Below are 23,516 nucleotides of genomic sequence, written 5' to 3' on the forward strand. Positions count from 1 at the left end.
TTGGCTCCCTCTCCCCAACTCAACTACATTTAACAGTTTAAAAAAGGTGTAAGCAATTCTGGATCGACAGCCAGATCTATTTTTGCCCACACTCCACACCAGGTTTGTACAAAAAGACCATTTTCATTTGCCATTTTTTTCACAACATCAAGTCACTTTTGGCTTGTGTGTTTAGGTATGATTTTTTTAAAAAAAAAATTACCTTCTTATGAATGTTCCTTACCTGGAATATTATCAGTTCGCACGGATTTAAAAGTAAATGAAAATAAAGCTAGAAGTAAACCCACATACTAAAAATTAATTATCTCCTCTAAATTATTCAGTGCTTAACAAATGTATTCAAACTAGTTATGTCCACAAATCAATTCAAGGCCATTGAAGAGAAGCAATTCTTAGCATACTCAGAAGCCCAATTTAGCATGATGGGTCAACAGCATACAGTACTCAGTTGTAAAAGACCAACTAGGATCAAAAATAACCCAGTTTAAATTCAGAGGGAATTCAATTTCCGCTGATTTTTTTTAGTCCTGCCAAAAAATTACTGAAATACACTATCCTAGTATAAATTTTCTTCATATATTTCCCCACCTACCTCAAAAATGTTTTATTCATGTTTCCTGATATGCCTGTGAGTTTCCCTACATTTTATACAATCCTTCCAAGCCCTTAGTTCATGACTATATGATTTCCCATTCTGAAATCTCACCATAGAAAGGGTTCATTATTTCCAGATAAAACTACACTATCATTAGCCAAGAAACTAACATTTTAAACAAAAGCAGTACAAAACACAAACAAAAAATGAGTACTGAGTAAACAGATCATCATCCAAGTTCCAAGTTCAATGTAATGACAAAATCAACAGCATTGGTGGTGTAAGTAAGGTGACAAAAATTAATGTTTAATATTAGATTTGTCAGAAGTAATATTTCCCCAAAAAGCAACACTTTCCTGCATATTTATCTGTGCAGAGATCAGTTACAGACTCTTTAGTAGAACGTTATATGCATGATATCTGTCCAAGCTTTTCAACAGAAGTTCACATGGTTTTAATCACACAGTGCATTTCAAGGAGGAAAAAAATTAACATATATGCCACTGTAACTGTACTCCTAAAAAGCTTTTAGTTTGCTATCTTAAATTATGGTTTAATCCATAAGTATATGCAATTTTTCAAAATGGTAACAAATAAAGAAAAAAGTCAGTAAAAGTTTTGGGAGATATTTTATTAATGTACAATTTTATTAGCAATGTACAAGAGACATTTTAATTATCTATGTATCCTGTCTCCTTGAAGTTTGGTAAATGCTTGTTCATATATAAAACTACACAATGCTTTTTTGCGAAGACTGGAAATTGTGAAAATCTAAGTGCTACAGTATATTTTGTAGTGATTTAACACGTTGTCCAGAAGAGTTACCAGTTACTTCAGTGAAGGACTTCTAAAAATATTTCTGATCAAGTTCAAATGCATCTGTTCATAAATAATGATTGATTTGCTCATGTCCATTGTACTGCTAAGTACAACTGTCTCCAACATAAAATACCGTTTCAATACATTTCTCCACATGGACAACTAGATAATCCAGTCATATTTACTTTTAGCCAAGTCTAATACAAATTTACAAGTAAAGTAACTTCAAAATTTATTCAGAATAATTATTTTTCAACCAGAAGCTTTACTTTGGACAATGCAGAAGTATATTGCAAGTGACATTCTGCAGCAAAAGCTGGAGGCTTGAGAATAACAATGAAGAGAGACTAAGTATCAGCAATACACGCTTTTACAAGAATTCTGACCATTCTGAATGTTAACATTAAAGACCAGATACTTAAGTTTGTGCGCCTGTCAATCCATACCTCCACAAAAAGAAAAATTAAAAATATCCCACAGAACACAGTATTTCAGAGAACATGTTAGACACTGGCATGACATTTCTCAGATCAAATTGGCAACTGAAATTTAACATCCACCTGAGCTTGCTTTGCTAAGGTTACTATTTCAGACAGCTTCACCACCTGAAAAACAGAAAATAATGACTTAATTTCAAAACAATCCTAACTTGACTGAGCTGGATCAATCTTTTTAAACACAGTAATGCCAGAGAATCATCAGTAAGATCTTAAAGGGGGAGGTGGGTGTAGGATTATTACCTAGTTCAGTACTTCTTAACCACTTTTAAATGAAAGATAGTCAGGTCTTCTAGAAAAAATCTGAGTTAATAATGTTTGTTTCTCATTTACAACCAAATATCTTGATAACATGCTAAAAGTTTTAAATTTTATGTGCCACCCTACTATCCTGGGAGCCGTTGGGTATCTGCTCACAAGAGAGTCTATATATCTTGAACTATTTCTTCTCTGAGTTCTTATTGCAAGCATTTCTGGATCTTATTTTGATACCTTATGGAGTCTCATCTTCTCTTGCATAACAACTCTAAATCTCTCTGAATTACTTCCTGCTTAGAATGAATTGTTATAACTGAGTAAGTAGTTCTGCAGAAAAAAAGAAAGAAATGTGTTTCCCCATGATATAAAATCCATCAGATGCCTTCTAACTTTCTGCAGATCAAAAATTTTCATCTTTACTGTTGCTACACATTCCTAGTGTGATTTGCAAAAACAAAGCAAGGTAAATACACCCAAAAAAAAAAAATCACAAACAATGTGTCTGCATGTCTGACTTTCTAATTATCTTATGAGGCAACAAGATGATCAACTACAGTTTTAATCATGCACACTGAAATACAGTGGTGTATCAAAGGAAGTGCTACATTGCATTTTTTCATCCACCTCAATTTACATATTTTCTCAGAATTAATAAAGCTAAGCTCTTAGCCATTCCCATACCAAGGGGAGCAACTGACCTGATCACTGGTCTGCTTTTCGTTTGTGGGGTTTAATAGCTTCTGCCTGCATAGTTGTTTCCCTGACAAACTATGCACTTACCAAGTTGTTAAACACTTGCTTCAGGCTCTGATAATAATAAGTGGCACTGTGATTTATCATCTTAAGCTACCTTAAGTTGATTGAATGGAGTTTCAACTTTTCAATACTCTGCAACAGATGCTATGTTCTGAAAAGAATATTCATAACCAGCTATCTTACCATTTTTGCAGCTTCATCCAAGTCGTCACACGCGAGGATTTTGAGGCCGCTAGCTGTTATTAAAGCTTTGGCATCATCAACTCGTGTACCTTAAGAAACAGATAAAATGCCACTCATTGAACAGGAGAGTACTACTACTAGGGAGCCTCTTCCAAAAGTTAGTGAATAAATTTAGAAGACACCTTTAGTAGTTTCAAAGCAGGAAATCTCTTTTTATTAACTTGCCAACCCTTACCATCTGAACTCAGGGTTTGCCTTATTTTTCCATAGACTTCAACTTATAGGCAACTTGCTACACAATATACAAGCTCAATAACAATTGTCAATATGGACAGAAATATATTCAAATACATATGAAGCACACTCACCTTGCAACCGTACCACAATAGGGATTTTTAGCTCCAAATCCTTTACTGCCATAACAATGCCTTGTGCTATAACATCACATCGCATAATGCCACCGAAAATATTTACCAGAATAGCCAGTACCTACAGAATCAATGACAATATTCCTGTTAAAAATGGCCAAAGGCACATCAGATAAAAGCAGAACTCAGCCTTTCAGCCTAAGAAAAATTCAAGCTCTTTAAATGTATTAAGGGACTCTGCAAAAGACACGGAACATTTCTGTTCTAGAGAACACTGGCAACAAAAGTACACTTCTATAAAGTACAGCAAAACATACAGCATAACATAGAGCAGAATAGTTGCTTCAGGAAATCAAATCTGTCAACTTCTTATCTTTCCGCTTCTAACAGTACTCCAGCAGAGGTACCTCCCACACCAGTACCTCCACATACTGAAGAAGCTGTGCTAAAGAACACAGAAAATTTAAAAAATTCTTACACAAGACAGTGTTTATACAGTTCACAAAAAAGCTAGCATGCTTTTTGATAGAGTTAAGCTATCTGAAATAAATTTTATTCAGGAGGGCTAAGCTGGCAGCTAAGGGATAATCTTTTTCCTACTCAAGCAGTGGAAAAGAAGGGTAAAAAGATCACAGTCAATGGTGAAAAATGAAATAAAGCAGAAGCCAAAATGGATAAACAGCCTTGGAGGACAGAATAAACTTAACAAGACAAAACATTCCTGTGCAACTGGTTAATATACAGAAACTTGGTTCTCATTATCTTGCAATTAGACTAGTTCATCTTGTTACATCGTTATTGCTCCTGCTACTGATGGGCAGAAGCAACTGAGACTGACATCCCAGAAGGCTGTTCCAAACCAGCCCTGAACTGAACCCTGAGTGCCAGCCAGAGTGCAGTCCATGACACCAGCAGGCTGCACTGCTTTGACTTTCAGCACCAGCAATACCAGTTATAGTCATAGTTTTTTGATAAAAGAGTGAGCAGCTGAAAGAAGGCAGAAAAGAAAAGTTGCATTAAGTCTGTTTGGACACCCTCTATCCATACATCAGCAGAAAACTGGCATTGCAAAAACTGGTCCCAAATCACCAACCCCCGGATTCTTCCTTGTTTTCTTCTTTTCTCTCTGCAATTTAGATGTTCTGTGCCTGAGTCCCTCACTGTTCCCTCAATTCACTGCGAGAATGTGAAGAAAGAACAAGTCGTATGAGGAGTGGCTGAGGGAGCTGGGGTTGTTTAGACAAGAGAAAAGGAGGTTCAGGGGGACCTTATGGCTCTCTACAACTACTTGAAAGAAGGCTGTAGTGAGGTAGGGGTTGGTCTTTCCTCCCAAATAACAACCAGTAAAACAAGAGGAAATGGCTTCAAGTTGCACCAGGGGAGTTTTAGATTGGATATTGGGAAAAATTTCTTTCCCTCAAGTGTTGTTAAGCATTGGCATGAGCTACCCAGGGAAGTGGTTGAGCCCCCAACCCTGAAGTTATTTAAAGGACTTGTGGACATGGTGCTTAGGGACATGGTTTAGTGCAGAACTGGGTAGTGTCAGACTTCTGGTTGGACTCAATTTTCAAGGTCTTTTCCAATCTAAATGGTTCAATGATTCTAAACACTCTTGTAGAGTGTGTCAGACTCTGCATTTGGTAATAAAAGACTTTCCAATGAGGCAGAGACTAAGCTCCTCTGTTAAATCACTCACTATTTGTTTCTGGTCCCTTCCAAAGATGAGCAAGTGGTGCCCAACATTCTGGTACAAAAGTAGCATATCATTACCAGGTTCTGCAAGTCACTCCCATCTTTTTCTGTTACCCCTTTTTTAATATTTTTCTTTCTTTTTAAAAAGTCCCAAACTGCTAAGTTCCCGCTGAGATAAGCACCTCTTATGCAGACCATCAATCCAGTCCTCACGTTATTTTTCTGGGATAGTACAGCTCTTCCTCTAGTTTCAATCGATTTATTATTTTAATAACATGCAAACACTTTTGATGAACTTTTAATAGGATGAAACATTAATGCCCTTCCAAGCCCATTACAAAGTTATTTTATCTTACATTACACATAACCAATACTTTAGAAACTTGTTTGTGCACAGCACAGCAAACTTTCATCTCTACAGCTCTATGCACGAAGCAGATCCAGCTGCAAAATGGATCCAAGAGAAAAAAAAAGTGAAAACCCATCCAAACACTGCTTTCTTTTGAACAGTGGGCTGTGGGAGTTTCCAACTCCAAGATTTCTGGAAAGATTCAAATACAACTCTAACTTCAACCAGAAAACACAAAACTGTCTACTCAGTACACAGCCAAAGAACCTATTTTTTAAAAAGGGAAAAAATGCAATAGGTTTTCATGCCTCCTTCATCTGCACAAAGATTCAACTAACATATCCATCTTTTTCCCTTTCTAATTCTATTCTTATAAAAACATGTTTTCTGGAGAGCATGCACTAAGCATTGTCTTCCAATGCCTGTTTACCACTGTGTAAGACCTTGATACGCCAACTCTTCCCTCACCTTTTTATCAGAGGTAATAAGCTTAAAGGCTTCTGTCACTTGCTGCACTGTAGCACCACCACCAACATCAAGGAAGTTTGCTGGAGTTCCGCCGTGAAGTTTAATTATATCCATTGTGGCCATAGCTAAACCAGCACCATTGACTACATGAGAATAAAGATAACATTTAGGACTTCAGTTTATAAATCCATTAGGTCATTTAACATTCATTAAATAGAACATACCTAAGCAGCCTATGTTTCCATCCAATCCTATATAATTGAGATCTGCTTTTGCAGCATCCTTGTCTCTTTGGTCTTCCTGTGTCCAATCCTGCATATCAAAGATCTTCTTCTGACGATAGGCTGAATTACTGTCAAAGTTTATCTTTGCATCCATGCACATCACTGAAAGCAAAAAAAAACCCCACAACTAACCATCATTTAATATCAGAATAACAGTTCAACTGGTACATGAATGTGTTAAAGTATGTTAAGCCAAACTAGGCAGCTAGGTCATACAGTCCAAGCACAAAGTTTTGCGGAAAAGACACACTTAGCACTGCAACTAAACACAAGATTCTCTCCAGTTTACCCACGCAGTCAGTTAAATACCTTTAACTGCACAAAAAGGAGAACAGCTATTTCTTGAGACACTCTAAAAACAAAAAAGCTTACAACAAGCTGTTTCATAAATCTGGGCAAATTATGCTTCACTAATTAGCATATAATTAATCATTACAGAAGATCTCTGGTTTGAGGGTTTTTTAATCCCTCTTACTTTTTGCTTTTAGATTAAATATATATAGTGTGGGTGCATGCATGTAAGCACACAGAAACACAATGAAAAAAATGTCTGAGTTGAAAGAAAAGGTGTTGGGAGAAAACACAAAACTAGGTTTTACATAGATATAGCAGGTGACGTGGAAAACCTAGAGTATTCTTTACCTCAGAACTAAGTTTCTGTCTGTACAAATGTATCCCTTGACTTCTATCCCTCACTACAAATAATATAAAAATGACAAGGTACAAGATACAGATGGGAGAGACTGCTCCATACCATTAATTTAAGCAGTATTATTTAAAAGGAAGAAAAAAAAACCAGGACACTACCACAAAAAACCAAACCAAACAAACAAAAACACAAACAAACAAACAAAAACAAACAAACAACCAAAAAAAAGGAAAAAAAAAGTAACAACCCGAGTTCAAGTACAAATTCTCTACAGATTTATTTTTTACTGAGAGGGGAATTGGCTGTGATTGAACAACTATTCTGCAATTGCATATGCTAAAACCATGATAAACATCAGGATATTATTTAATACATCAATAATGTCTTTCAATACATCAAACTCAATCATTCAGTCATTCTGATACCTGAATAGTAAAGGCAGGAGATTTCTAGAAGATGCTACTATTCTGGTTACCTTTACAGTACCAATTTGGATACATGAGATGGGTCAAGTTTCAATTCATGAATTTTGAAAAGACCTAACTTCCATGAATGCCTTATCCTGGGTAGTCACTCAAGAGTGGAAGATGCATTCTTTAAAAAAAAAAAACAAACCTTGAAAAATTAAAAAAGGAAGCTACTTAAACTTAGGATCCTACTTAGCAATTTAGAGCAGATATCTACTATGTTTAGATTAGGCAAATTTATATGCTTTATTAAATTTGTTTTTCACCATACCATGTTAACACTAAATCCTCTTGCTGTATACAGCTAAAGTTTTAGCAGTGCAAAGCAGGCAAGATTTACAAAAACATCAAGGTGGTACATGAAGAATATGAGTAAGAAACATTACCAACTCCCGATGCGTCTTCCACCATAGGATTTATTTCTATCATGGTAGCATCATATTTCAGAAAAAGATTATATAATTTGATCATATTTTCAGCTGCTTCATCCACCAGATTAGGAGGAAATCCCATTTTCTGGGCAAGCTGAAAGTAAAAGATTGGTTACCAGTTAATTCATGTTAGAGGTGTCTCAGTTTAGCTATTATTTCAGTGTCAATTGAATTTACAGATGTAGAACCTGTCCTGTCTACCTGGGGGAAACAGAAGAGTAACTCTTAGGTTCGAAAAGATTGTTTTCAATACAAAACACTGCACTTATCCTAAAACATAGCTAGTAAAAATTTATCACATGCCTTTACAAACCCATATAAAAGCTAGATAAAGCACTGCCAAGTAGTTGGATTTACACTATAACCTGAAAATACTCAAATATCTAGTTCAAATCTGTTTCAAAAAACGGTTTATGACAACTCAGTAGGTTGAATGCATACACACTTTACAAAATTTAGAAGCAACCCTCCCATCCTTGATAATGTGTACTTTCCCACATTAACATTTACCCTAACAGCTTGCTCCTTTTTTATGCCTTCTACTATATCAATGGGTTCCTTAATTATCGCATCAGGATTCTCTGCAGCAACATCTTCAATATTAACACCACCCTGAGAACTGCCTATCAGCACAGGACCCTAGAACAGAGAGGGGAAAAAAAAAGTATAAGTAATTTTATATCACAGAATTGAAACTCTGCTCTTCCCATATGATACCTCACAGCAATAAAACCTTGTTAGAAATTTTTTTTTATTTGAGCATTTTACTTGTATGCTCTGAGGAGAGTGTTATTATCTACTCAATACTTCTATATAAAACCTTTTAATAATACTTTCCAAGTTTTAAGGTGTATGTTGGGTCTAATTTCTTTTAAAAAGGAAAACTGTCCTTTGTGTCCACTGTAGCAACAGAGCAATTAACACAGACATACTAGTTTTAAATTTTGATAGAAAGATTGAACTTAGTAATCATATGAATTTTATCTTTTAGGTTGTCACTAGAAAAAGAACAGCTTTCTCATCTCCATGTTCTCCACTAACCCCTATACAAACACTGATCAAACACCAGGCACTCATTTATTCATTCTGCCATTCTCCAACTTCAAGGACAAATGTAAGCGTGCAAAACCTAGTGATAAATTACTGCAAACCATACCCGTTCAGCAGCTATAGCCATCACTGAAAGTTAAGTCATGGAGTTCTGACAAAACAGCACTGAATTATTCCATAATAAAAGAACCTAAGAAACCAGAATTGATAGCATTTGCAGGAGTTTTGTTGTTTGGGGTTTTTTTAAGCTGTCTAAATCTCAACAAAAGCATCAAGGACTTGGTATCGTCAAACCTAAAAATCTCTCCTCCGGTTCACAGTTAAAACATACTCACTTTAGCACCTCAGCCTACCTTCCTTCCCTTATCAGCACCCATGCATGGATTATGACCAGGGGTATACTAAAGCATACGTGTACTTATCAGCAGAGGTCTTAAACACTAAACAGCTTTATAACTGTTGACAATTAATTATAGAAAATGTGACTCTAGTTCAGAGAACATGCTTAATAACCACACCACTTTCCTCCCATTACCATCCTTCCAAATGGAAACATATAGCTGGCAAATTATCCTGCATCTAGTAACAAGGTTCAACACAAACACATCATAAAATAACAACCAAAGTGAACATTTTTGCCTAAAGCATAAACCCCTGTTGGTAAATAATATCCACGTCACCAAGTTCCAGTTTCAGCTGACTATTTTAGTCTTTTTCCCCCCCCTTAAAGGAAGAAGTTTGCAACATCAGGAATAAACATTGTGCACTATTCAATCCTCACACTTCCTTCTTTTGAAAGGCATTTCCTCATCATGAGCATCCTATGCATGTTACAGCAACTACAAGCACATCTAAAAACATAACTTATAAAGTCAGCAGTAAAAACAAAGCACATCCCTATCACAAGGCAATAGCCCACACAGTACACTCAAAATACACAAATAAGATTTATTTTTTTATACAAGAGCAAGAACAAGTCAGGAAAACATGTTTCCCTTCTTTATCTAATTTCCTTAAATCGGTTACAGGAAATTTTATTTCCACAAGGATCCTTGCTTATTGCTTACACGATTTTAAGATTCTGAATCTGTTCATTTACAGCATTTTAGCGCCACCCTGTGGCAAATCTGGGGTTCGTACAGCAACATTTCGATCTTCCCCGCTCCATTACAGCAAATATCAGAATGTAGGTGTCTAGGTCACATAATTGTACTGCAATCGAACACAATGGATATTTTCCTATCAAAAAGAACACTACAGAGGAAGAGAAAGAAGCAAATACAATATTTAATTCCTAATACTGTTACAAAAAAAATAAATTAGAATACAACTAGCTTTCTAATTCCTCCACAGAATATTATTTCATACTCACACCAGAAATACTCCAATTACCAAAATCAGTGCCTCTGCAAACACTTAAGCATCTGAATAGATGCATCTGAACAAAAACCCAGTTTTTGTTGAGCTTCAGAAAATAAAGTTCCAAGGCCTGTTTTACCCCAGCTTCATTAAAATTATTTACCAATTCATGCTCTATGCTCCACAACAGAACACTTGTCTGTCAGAAAACACTGACTCATTTCAGTAACGCAGTTTGAATTGTAGCCTAAAAAACCACATACCCCCACAAAGAGTTCATACAAGCAGAAAAGACTGTGGTATTCATTTTCCTGAAAGCTCTGAAGACAGACCTCTAGGCCCAAATCTTCTTATCAATTCCTGAAGAGCACTGGCATAAGAAAGCTAGCAGCACACTCAAAATCGAGGGACACACCCATACACATCTAGAACCTTCCCACATTAGAGAAAAAGGATGTTTGATTTATACAGGACCATTTGCTCTTCCACAACACTTTTACTTATCTTGTTCCTGACAGTCTTAAACATGTGTACATGTACATGCACACATATAGAACTTACTTGAAAAATATAGCTAATATGGGCATCCAGTAGTAAGTGCAAACTAAAACCAAAATGAAAATAACCCACTCGTTCCACCCATCTCCTCTTCAGCCATGTGACTCGGAACTTCAGCTGGGACTACCAATGCTTATTTATTATCCAGTAAATTTAAATTGTAGCATTTAAACTTCTTTAAAGCACTTAAAAACCAAGGCAATCATATAGTCAGAGATATTAGAAAACAATTTAGCTCATATGCAGTTTTGATTTTCAAAAGCAAGCAAATGAATAAACAGTACAATAAACAGTTTTGTTGATTTTTTAAAAATTCAGTTAAAACAAGTTAACTAGCTTACTTCTATTTCTCATATTACTCACTTGAAAAGACCTTTCCATTGTTATTGCAAAATAGTATTCTCTCCTGGGATATCTCCGCTCACAGATAAATACTTGATTGCATATCCTGCCCTTTTCTCCTGTCTGCTTGGTAAACAACTTCTTTCCAATCATTTTGGAGGAGATATCTTTCGCTTCTTCTGGACTAGAATAAAAGAAGCTCAGAATGTGACACAGAAACTGCTGAAAAAACAGAAGTAGCATTAAAAAAAATCTTAACTAATTTTTGTTATTTTAAGGTTAAGAATTAAAATATTTGTTTTAAAGAAAGCAATAGGTTCAATTCATAATGTGAAACTGTTAAGTTTTTCTGCTTGGTTGGATAATTTAAAAACAACTTACGAAAAAACTATTTTCACTCCTCCTTTGAGGCCACCTTCAAATGTTCCTTTTCCTCTACCACCAGCTAAAACCTGTGCTTTTACCACAAGATCCTTTGTACCTAGAACAAAAGAAAACCCAAAAATTTGTCATCTGGAACTACTAAAACAAATTGCCCCAAGTAGAATAATAAAGGCTGCTTTAATTTTATCCCGCCTTCTCCACTCCCACCATTCAAAATACAACCATGTAAACTGAAGACTGTATTGTAGCTCACACAGATTATTCAAGAAGTCTCAAATAATCCACACATTGCAGCTTTAGGCTGCTCTGTGAACAAACCTTGGTGAATTAGTATTCAAAAGTGTTGGTACTTTGACTGTTCTGATACATCTTCATGTGTTTGAATCACAAGTGATTAAGCACCTAGTAAGAAATTGTTAGCATCTCAGACTATTAACAAGATGAAACTGAATACCTGACACACTGTAATCCAAGATTTTCCTCAATCAAGTACAAATACCCTGTATCTGTAACCACTATCTTCCCGGCAATGATGTGTAACTATAGCACTTATTCAAGTCAGATTGCAGGTCTACAGCTTTCAGCAGAGCACTGATGAGTTTGAGTGCTTTGCAGAATGCAGAGGCCTAAACAAATCCATTGTTTTTCCAAGAACAGGCAGAGTAAGCCCTTTAGTTGGCTTTAACTGTTTAAAAATCCCATACAAAATATTCTTCCAGGTAGGGGAGACTGTGCATTTGGGTTTAAAAAGTAAAGTATGAGAATATAATTAAAATGGAACTGGGATATTCTGAAAGATTAAAGGCAAAAAAAAGAGTTCATAAAGTCATTTAAGGTGATAAAGGAAGAAAAACTAAGTCCTGAGTTACTATTCAAGTTCACTTAGAGTACAGAGAGCAACTAGACAGCAAGATGTTAAGAGCTGGCCCATTCACATTTGTTCAGCACATCCCATCTCTTCTCATGCCACCATTAGTTGAGCCACTCTGGTCTTTCTGAGCAAAGAAAGAACTTGCTGTTCTCTTGGATGTGAAAAGGGAACCATGGAAAAGCTTAAGAATAATTACAGTACTCAGGCAAAACTAGCCACTACACATACTGAGGAAGATCATGGCAGACAAAGAAGTTGTGTTGATTTCTATTTTGACTTGCATCCTGCTTGGGCAGGTAAAATTAAACTTGCATAATATCACGAGCTACGGAGGCTATAAACAAAGGGAATACCCAAGTTACTACTCCCAACTAGCTACTGGTTGATTTTACTTCTTGACTGCCTACCTATCAACAGATCTCTGAATTCACAACTGATTTAAAGCCCTTTTTTTTCCGCAAGAAGCATGAAGGTTATGAACACACAAGTATATGTCAACTTATTACAGTCTATGATTCTAACATTTAATTCAGTTCCTGAAGATAACTATTTTTTTTATAGCTACCAAGCATTGGCAATCGAGTAAGATAACATACTTGATAGAAGGCACACAAGACTTAATTTTACGCAACTACTCTAAGTACCAAGCCTGCTTTAGGAAACACTAAGTGTCATGTATAAATAAGACTGTAAGTAGCAGCTTCATGGATAAATGAAGCCATGTACTCCAACATGCGAGATTAAAGTTCCATCCATCTGAAAACAATTTACCTTTTACGTAGAAGGAGCACGACTTTTCAGTGTTAGTATAAAAGAGAGGAAAACACTTTTTTATCTGTGAAGAGATTAACAAAACCCACCACCTCACATTTGTTCCCTTGCTCACAGAGGACCTACCAGGGCTCCTCCACAAGGATCTGAAGTGCCTCAAATATTTAAGATCTAATATATTCACAGCGTTATTTTACTATTTTGAGGTTTCCATGGAAGATCTGACAATGTTTCAGAAGCAATATATTTATCAATCAAGACTAAAAGATTTAACTTACAGTCCACTAATAAGTTCAGAAGAGAGGGTCCTATTTCTGCGCTCTACTTTTCATTTCCTACACAAGTCCAGAAGCTAAAAAGCTGCTACTACAGAGAAGTTTTCAGGAAAGCCAAAAGTTCACCCACAGGCACCTCTTTGTGGTGGTCATTCCTCCTAGCAATAAAGACCAGAATCTGAACAAGTGAAAACTAGATCCCAACTAATGCTCTGGCAAGATCTCAGCTGGAATATCACACTTAGCGCTGGGCATAGAAGTTTTTTCTGGCTACTAGGATGATCACTGAAATTAAGAGATACCCTCAAAAGAAGAAACTAAAGGAGCCTAGCACTTTAAATCTATCAAAGGAGAAGAAAGCAAGAATACAACTACAGTCTTCAGCCATACCTGTGCAGGATAGAACAAGAACACACAACTGTGGTGTGACTCTTGGGGATGGTTCTCTGCAGGGCTAGGAGCTGGACTCAATAATCCTTGTGGGTCCCTTCCAACTTGGCATATTCTGTGATTCTGTGAACTACATGTACATCATTCATTCCAGTTGCTGCTCTACACCAGCCAAAAACAAAAGCCACCTACCAAGGGAAGTCAATTTTAAAATGGTGCAAGAGAAAAAGACCCTTCTTTACACAAAAGATAATGAAGCCTGCCAGGAGACGGGAAAGAAGAACAGAAGAGCCAAAAGGAACTGGGTAGAGATGTTCCCTCTGATATTTCTAAGACAACAAATATGAATGCTGAAGGGAAATGAGGGGAAATGGACAGCAAAAATAGGCAGGCTAACAACTGCCTTAAATACTATGTTCTTTTGTCCTTAGGTAGAGTATTGGGCTAAATGCATCACTGCTCTGATTCTGTAAGATGTTTCTTTAAAATGTCATTATTATGCATTATTAAACTTTGTCAACATCTGAAAAAAAGTGTGAGAAAAACAACCTTTAACTTTTCACAATCAATTTGGCCGTAACATCATTGGATTATCCCTTATGCAACAACTGTGTCATTAAATGAGCAGGATATTAATGATTTGTAAATTGTTTTCCTACAGCACTCCAAGCAAACTGCTTAATTGCATAAACACATAATACTTCAAGGTTTATTTAACCAGCTATGTTTACAAGCAATTAAGCTGCACAAATGTACCTGAAACAAAATTTAAGATAATATGTCCCAAGGAAACCATAACTTAAGCCATCATGCAGGAAGTTTATTGTTCAATAAACATTTTTTCCCACAGCTCCTATATAAAATTATCCTAAAACTAGAGGACAGAAATGTTTGCTCATACACCCCATGTGCAGTGTTAGAGCTGCAGCACTGTCACAGTCTGACACAGAGAACTGCTGATACATGGTAATGCAAGGAAAAAAATTGGAAACCAGCAGCTACTATCATTTTCTACTCAGTATCAACAGCTGTGCCCTTGTGTTTTGCTTGTATGGCTTTGAAATACTGCTAGGCTTTTGTTTCAATAAAACATAGCAGTTTCTGCCCTAGAGCAGGTACCCACATACAAAGCCAGGACAGTTTATGTCAGCAAACACAATCCCACAGAAGTCCTATACTGCCTTCTGTCTTCAGCTTTTCACTCGTCTTTTCTTGTGCCAGCATAAGCATTTGTGTGATCATGCCTTGAGAAAAGCCATTCCCTGAAGGTAAAAGCTCATACAGCAGACAGGACTTTTGCAGACTTATGCGCTGGGTGCCATGAGCATGCACAGGGACACTTCAGTGAGCAGGACTTCAGCTTTCAGCAGCAGTAACAAACCATAAGGCCTTAACACAGGGCCCTAGAACATCAGTACAGACAATGTCCCAAGTAAGCAAGCTACAGGCCAAGGCACAAATCTCAGAACAAGCATTTGTTAAGCATCATGTTTCCATGTTAATGGCAGTCAGCACTAAACACACATGTAAGTAGCACAGCCTGAAAAAAAAATCAGGAAATGTTTAGAAAATTAAGAGTAGATACCAATGAGGACAGGTGTCTGAAATCAACAGAACGCTGACTTAGCACTAATGTGTTCAGGACAAACTGTACGAAAACATTCTGCTTTACAAGTTTCCATTGTGACTTTTGTCAAATCCCATTAATAGGCACTTCTCTGCCCAACACTAACTGTAGCAGCAGTACTGCATTCCACATATTACAGACACCTTCATGATAGCTATGCAAGCCTAATCTACTCTGACAAGAGAGACAACAATAGAAGGCAGTGACAGGTTAGTAACACAAGTGTCAACCAAGTTCTCAACTACCATTCAACTGCAAACTTATCCTGGGAGAGAGACAGAGACACATAACTTTTGCCTCAGCTAGTATTTCAAAGTTCTTGTACCAGAAAAGTAACTCTCCAGTTATAACACAAACTACGTTTTTTATCGTACAGATACAATAACAGCTCTAAGTTTAAACAATATAGTTTATTTACTGGCATTAGGAAGCAAAAAGACAGGTTTGTAACTAAAAACAGAAGCATCAATCCAAATAATATGCTGACCCTAACTCTGTCAACAGAGGCAGAGAATCTCTTCAGATATACAGTCTGCATTTTGCTAGTAAGTACAGTTATTTAGAATTCTAACTTAAAAATCAAATTTGTTTCAGCATTTGAAACTTTTGAGTGTTCAAAGACTCACTGCAGACAAATCAGATGTATGATTATTGAAATAATTATGTGCCAGGAATCTTCATACTTTCACTGAAAGGACCATACCAGTCAGGAGAGCAAACAGATGTTTTGCTATTACAAAATAGTTTCTACTCAAATACTTCCTGACATTATTCCCCTGCATCAAGTTTGTCATCAGCTCACAAGACAGGTTTGGTTTTGGCAACAGTCTAAGTCAAGCAATTAAAATACAGAGGTCAAAATCTTAATCTGCTGGTTAGACAAGTTTATTTTAATTAGTGAATTATCATCAACAACATGTTTTGGTATTTTAACTTCAAAGGAGTAAAGCACTACAGAAGAAAGCAAAAGCTAAAGCAAAATGTAAGTTTCAGATGCCAAAAAGGTAACATTTGCCAGAATTTAGGTATATGTTTGGTTTCTAGACTACTGCCTGCTACTGCTGGTTATCTAGAGATTTTGACCAGGTAAGTAGAAACATAACTGCACGATTTTTTTAACACCTGGGGGATTTCTGCACAAATTTGCCACCTTAGATCATCACCCATGTCCTACAGCATCTGAATAAACACTCTGGAGTTTCAGACTCTACTATCTAATGTCTTTTAGGTTGTCTGTAGAGTCAAGCAGGTAACTGACCAATGGGGAAAACTGATAATGGCAAAACAACCAAAAAAATACCAGGAACAAAATCTAGACACGAGCTTTCAGTATGACATAGAACATATAAGAAACCCAACAACTTAACCACAGACTACAAAGGAAGGTGTGGCACACACTAGGGAAGAAAACACTCTAGCTTTTGTGCCACGGTGCCTGGAATATCTTTCTTTTGAAGAGCTAATAAAGAAAAAGCACTTTACCTAAAAAAATTATTTCACACATTGTACTACAGTTTGATTTCTGACTAAATCAAGCCTGAGAGAAAAATTTCTATTTATAAATTTACCCAGGTTTACACATCGCTATTTTGTTGGGTTTTTTTTAAACAGATACAGGTTGTATAATTAAGCCATAGACAGAAAAATAAATAATATCTAAAAGACCTTAAGAGGTTTCAATAACACTGAAAAGACCTTAAGAGATCTGAAAAAAACCATCTATTAATCATGGAACTTTCAGCAGGAATACAGCCAAGCCAATTATTTGAGTCGTTCTGTAGAAAGCATACCAAAAATAGAACATTCTTTATAAACCACACAGATATGGAGCTGCACTAGATCTCTTAAACTGCAATAGCAAAAGCAGCAGACTCCATTGCTTTCAGTCTCCTTTCAAAAACTTTGAAGTAGAAAAGTGAAATGTTATGCACTCAGTTTTTAACACCTCCTTATTCTGTACACATTTTTCTTTTTCTAAAATTTGACACTGCCATTAACATAAAGCTGTGGGATTCACTATCTGAAAATTCGACAAAACTACTGGAACACAAAAGCTTCTTCAAGATATTAATGACTTAAAAAGTCTTACTTCTCAAATCATCATGAACAGAAATAAAAGAAAAGCAGGCTTTGCTACAGGCATACAATATGTCACTTCCCTTCCACACACCTGTTACCGGAGGAAGGTGTCAGGAAGCACCAAAATCTCAGTTACAGCAATAAATACACTTTCATAGGTGCTGTCTTAGCTCAGCAGAACACACTATTTGAAATGTATAACACTGCTGTTTGTTATCTGCTATCACACTGATAAAGCATACGTTCTTCAAAAAATAGTCTTTAGGTTCATTAGTCATGTTCTTGATAACAAACACATATCAGCTTCTAAATCGGAACTGCTCACAGTGCTAGCTGGAATGCACACATGGCTGAGAGCAAACCATAAGCTTGGAGGCAATTATCAAGACGTGCTGCAGCCTCTTATTAGCACTCAGGAACAGAACTCAGCTCATTTTTTCAAAATTTAAGCGAGATGTTCACGTAACACTGATTTAGCTACAGCCACAGCTAACGATGATAATCACTGTCAATGGGAAGTTTGTATTTGTCATACATTGGGTAAAAAGTTACCCATTTCTAAGTGAAGTATTTGCAAAAGAAATCCAATCCCAAACTCAACCTTTAGTCAGAAATCTGCTCTATGTAAATTTATCAGGAGCATGTGGTTCAGCACTAGGGAAACAGAGCAAAGAGTATCACCAACTACCTTTGTAACAGTCTAGGCACGCATTAGAAAAAACAGTTTTAACACAAAAAGAAACAAAAAATAATTTCATATCTACTGGTAACTACTCTTACACAACAAAAATAAACAATGAGCAGGTGGACAAAAAAAGTGAATTTTTTTCATTCTGATAGAGATTTGGTTTGTTTGGTTTGGATTTTGTTGGGTTTTTTTAAGTACATACTAAATGAAAACTGGTGGGTAAATGGCAACAATAACAAAGAAAACCAAAACACTGGAGCAAAAGATAATCTGTCACCATTCAGAATAAGTTTATGTTTGAGCAATGCCTCAAAAATTCAAGATCCTTCAGTGTGTTCTCCCTTTTGGGAAGTCTTCCTTTCCTCCTCTCAGCCACAGTGTTGAACACACACTAACTTCAACGAAGTATTTGGCTGTCAACCAGAAGCCCCGAATTCCTTTACTGAAGGATGCTAACTCACACACTGCACAACTTCATTTTTCTGATCCGCAAGAAATTGCACAGAGTCACATACTCCAGATAAGAGGAATACCTATGACATCACATGGATGACACAGAGCTATAAACCAGCAGCTGGACGTACCTACTTTGCTACAGGATCCCACTCCAAACAAGGAACAAAACAAAGGAAACCTGACCTATGAGTTTCTGGGCTGTTGATTAAAGAGTCATAGACAAAGGTGGTCTGTCTCATTTGCCACCAGCAAGATCTGTGCAAATATTAAAGCAGAGCAAAGGGGTATGCCTGATCTGTGAAGTTCTGATCATGTTACAAGCTCACTCTTGACAGAAGGCAAGAATCTGAATTTTATACCATTCTCAAAACTACTTTAGCATCTTCCTTTCATAGTAATAAAATGATTATAATTTTGTATCATTTACTCTAACAGAAACAAGATAAAGAAAGCAGGCAGACCATACTTGAATTTCTGGGACATCAGATCTGAAGGAAAATCAGCTTTTCAATTCCTTTCTATATTACAAAGCAGCATAACTTGCTCTAGAAGAAAAATTATCTTCTTTTTCAGATTTCATTTCTTAAATTAAATCTACACATGAAACTGAAATGAATCTAACAAAACCTACAACCTCAGGAATCACTACAAATATATCTATCTGAAGGTGAAAAGAGAGTTGGGCATGTACATAGGGGAGTAAAATACAACAAGCAACATTCTTCATTAAAACTATGTGAGAAGTCTACTATACCTTTCTGAGGGAAAAAAACCCCAAATTTTAAACTAAAAAATAACCCAAACAAGCAAATCAACTAACCAAAAAACCCCCCCCCTCTATTAATGCCTCACACAATAGATTCTATATTACATTCAAATTAAACAAAAAAATGTTACTAGTACACATAATAGGTAAAGTGGCAAATTAATAGGCAGAGTCAAGTCCAAATTAAAGCTCAGCCTAAATAAGGTATTTAAGCACCAGGTAAATGAGACTGGATACTTTTTCCACCAAAAATCCAGGACATAAGTGTATAACTACAAGCCATCGAAGTGCTCCCCCCCATATGAAGTAGGTGCATTCTGCCAAAAAAGCACGCTCTCAAAGGATAGGTTTTTACTCTTCTTCTGCAGCCTAAAGGTAGGTATGTTTTGCATCTTCTGCTCTCTATGACATCTTGTCACCACCACTGAAGCTCTTCACACAAGATTTCCTTTAAGCTTGCTTGAAAGCAGAAAGAAATCCAGGATTTGCAGAGTCTATTACTCATCTCAAAGAAGGTTAGGTAATTATATTAGTCTAGGCTAATACAATTTATACCTGACCTATTCCTTCTTAAGAGGAAGGTTGCTTCACAGGAAGGGTTCTCTTAAAGAGAAGGTATATTCAGAACTCCAACGAATGCCTTACCATGAAAGAGAAAAAGTAGTTACACCTTGTATCAATCCCATGCCTATTTTTTAAAAGTTCTCTTTAATAATATACCTATTTCTTTTGCTATTTTGTAAGCTTCGTCTGGTGTCTTGGCAACTACTCCATGTGGAACAGAAATGCCAGCCTCCTTCAACAGTCCCATGCTCAGGTACTCATGGAGCGATAGCCTCCTCTGTTGCTGCTGTTGCACCTGAAATCCATGATTGTTGAGTATTCCTGGACCTCCAGCGAGTGCCTGAAGGAAAAGAATTAAAAAAAGAAAACAAAAACAACAAAGAACATGACTGTTGTGAAAAACTGCCCTCTTTGTTTAGGTTAAAAAAAGTCTACATATTAAACAAGTACAGTTCAGTGTCCTAATGCAAACACCTGCACATTTAATCCTACCATTCCACATTAGTCATTCATGTCTAGTCAGCTATTTGGTTTTGGAGGTTTTATTGGGCAGTGGGAAAGAGCTGGTGAAGCTGCTAGCACTGACAAGGACTGGTAGTGTTAAAACACCCTTGAGTGTTCAGTTAACATTTAAGTACTTTAAGGAAAACACCAGTAAGAAAAAGAACCTTGAGGAATTTCAGAAGCATATTGTAACATGTAAATTAGTAGCAACAAAAGTGAAAAATGTTTGCTGCTTTTTCCGTATTTCACTATACAGGAACAAGACCTTCATTTTTTACACACACAAAACAGCAAGCCCACTGAATTCAGCTAACCCATGAACAGAGATCAGCACCAAAAGATTCACGGCAAAAAGACTACAAACTTTTCCATTAATTTTAAATTTTTTTTTTAGCATGCACCATTGGCACAAGCACCGAAGCAAAAATCAGCTTGTATTAGAAAGTTTCTAACAGACCGGATTTTTAAGGTTTTTTTTTTTGTTTTGCAAGTAGACCACACAAGAGTTTTACTACGACGTTCCAAGTTAGCGAACCGGCAAGGCCTATTTAATCTCCAGAGGATTCCTCCTGTAAGCAGGAGGCCCTTTCCTTGGCACAGAACCCAAGGGACAGTCGCCGACTGACCGCCGGCCCCGGGAGGCCGCGCGTAACACGAGAGGGGCGCTCACAGCGACCCTCCCCCGGGGTGGCAGGAGGAAAAGGTGGCACCGAGTGTCACCCACTGTGTCACACACGGCAGCCCGCGGAGCTCTTTCGTTTGCACCGCCTGCCAGGGGTGCCGCAGCCAAAACCAAGCCCGCGCCCCGCAATGGCATTCACAGGAACCAAGAGCAGAGGCTGGCGGAGATGCGAGCTGCAAGAATTTAACTGGCACAGCCCGACCTATCCTACGGGCAAGGTGACGGCGGAGATGGAAACACTGGGTTTCCAAAGCAAGTCAGGGGAAGGGGACACTGAAAAGGAACGGAAATGGAAGCACGCCGGGAAGAGCTGCCACACGCAAGAACAGCGCCTGCGGGGGGGCGAAGGTAAGCACAGGGCTGCCAGCCCTGCCAGCACCGCAGGGCAGAACGGCGGCGCGAGTGGGACGAGACGGCCGCTCCTCCCGCCGGCGCTACACAGGGAGCGACCGCCGTCCCGACCCGGCTCTGCCTCGGCCCCGGCTCCGCCCGCCTGCCTGCCTGCCCCATCTCCCGAGCGGCGGCTGTACCTTCCCCGCGGCGGAGCCCAGCGCGGCGCGAAGACCGCTGCCCCTCAGCCCGGCCGACGCCCGGCTGCAAATCATGGAGGCCGCCATGGCCGAGCCCCTTCGCCCTCAGGTGCCCCTGGCAGCGCGCACGCGCCGCTCCCGGCGGGGGCGGGGCAGGAAGCGCCTGGCGCGGCGCCTCTCCCGCGGTGACGCCGCGAGGGGAGGAGCGGCTCTGTGGCGTCCTCCTCGCCCACTTGTTTTTCAGCTGTTCTGGTTTTAATAAAGGTTACTTTTTTTCTGACAAGGTTCCTAAAAAGGGTTGTAATCCACCAACAACGTTTTTACCGCGTCGGCCTCTGCTGGCACCGCCTGTGTCAAAGGGGAGGAGAGGGGCACAGCCCCCTTCTGCCACCCCACCCTACCGGTTCAGCTTCAGAATGGAACATTTTTCTATATTTTTACTCTGAGGAATTTTTTTTTTCTGTTTCAGGGTATTTTCATGCAACAACTCAAACGCACCCATTATTTGATAGGACAAGAGGAAATGGCTTTAAATTGATAGAGGGCAGGTTTAGATTAGACATTAGGAAGAAATTCTTTACTGAGGATTGTGAGGCACTGTCACAGGCTGTCCAGAGAAGCTGTGGATGCCCCATCCCTGGAAGTGTTCAAGGCCAGGTTGGATGGGGCTCTGAGCAAACTGGTCTAGTGGAAGGTTTCCCTGCCCATCGTAGAAGGGTTGGAACTAGATGATTTTTAAGGTCCCTTCCAACCCAAACCACTCCATGTTTCTATGACTGCAGTCCCAGTATTTCTAGGTATTTTGCAGCCTAGATATTTCCCCCCACCCCATATCAGGCCTCTCCCCCACCCTACACCACAAACCCCATTTATGCCTCACACAGCTCCAAGCTGCGACTCCCTCCTGCGATTCATGGTCTGTACCTTCGTGGCCTTAAGTTGGTCACTGAGGAATTGAAGCAGAGGGCAGGCATCTCTGCAGAAACTAGTGACCAGACCCGTGATTCACAAGGAGGTGAAGCTTTTTCCTTTAAAACAAAATGGTAATTGGGAAAAAAGTAGTGGCCTAGGATATTGGAACAAGAATGTCCTCTACCAATAATAAGGAAAACCGCGGTTATTTCTGTATGTTATGAACATCAAAGCTAGATCTGATTTAAAGGAAAGCCATGCTGGAGCTATGATTCTCCTGAGTTTTGTAGCTGGAATTATCCATTAACTGGACAAGTTGCCTCTTTTTGTTCTGAAACTGAAAATGCACCATCATAACTTCTCCTTGGGTGAGTATTGCAAAAGATGGAGTTAGCATGGTTCAGTTATTTCGCTCCTGATCCTCTGCTGTCCTAGTGTTGTCACCCCTTAGCACTGCAGTGAGCTCAGCAGAATGGTTAGCTCTGCACCACTGTGTTCAAACATGCAAGGTAGGAGGATATGTCACTGAACCTGTAGGCAGCTGCAAAATTTTAACAGACCATCCAAAATTTTCCACCACAGCTGATAAAATACTTCCTTCTGCCAAGGGCAAGGCAAAACAAAGCACTTAAACTTGGTGCTCTTTCTCTCCTCTGTACATACAGTGGCTCTTCTCTAGTCACTGGGCCTGCCTGCAGTTCCATCACAGGACAGTACCCATATGCCATTTCCCCATATAAACTTCAAGAAAACTCATAATTCCAGGAGAGTCCCCAAAATGACCTCTACCCTGGAAAGAGTACGCAACAAAGTTTACAAGACCATGTAACGAAGCTTAGCAAAACTTTAGACCTTAAGCTTAAAAGCTCAAAGCTACTGTTCAGAGAAATAC

The 23,516-nt window shown here is 38.2% G+C and overlaps 1 protein-coding gene across 1 annotated transcript; it reads right to left on the minus strand.

Annotated features, from left to right (window-relative positions):
• Window positions 1–1,207: 1,207 nt before the first annotated feature.
• Window positions 1,208–21,838, minus strand: SUCLA2 (succinate-CoA ligase ADP-forming beta subunit). The gene is made up of 11 exons (XM_017815066.1): window positions 21,713–21,838; window positions 20,153–20,336; window positions 11,507–11,606; window positions 11,147–11,309; window positions 8,327–8,455; window positions 7,772–7,910; window positions 6,210–6,371; window positions 5,986–6,128; window positions 3,477–3,597; window positions 3,109–3,197; window positions 1,208–2,019 (listed from the first exon to the last, which is right to left on the minus strand). The coding sequence occupies exons 1-11, from the start codon at window positions 21,797–21,799 to the stop codon at window positions 1,945–1,947; spliced, it is 1,392 nt and encodes a 463-aa protein (XP_017670555.1). The 5' UTR covers window positions 21,800–21,838; the 3' UTR covers window positions 1,208–1,944.
• Window positions 21,839–23,516: the final 1,678 nt, after the last annotated feature.

This window comes from Lepidothrix coronata, unplaced genomic scaffold (genome assembly GCF_001604755.1).
Source record: "Lepidothrix coronata isolate B3197 unplaced genomic scaffold, Lepidothrix_coronata-1.0 Scaffold48, whole genome shotgun sequence".
Classification (NCBI taxonomy): Eukaryota; Metazoa; Chordata; class Aves; order Passeriformes; family Pipridae; genus Lepidothrix; species Lepidothrix coronata.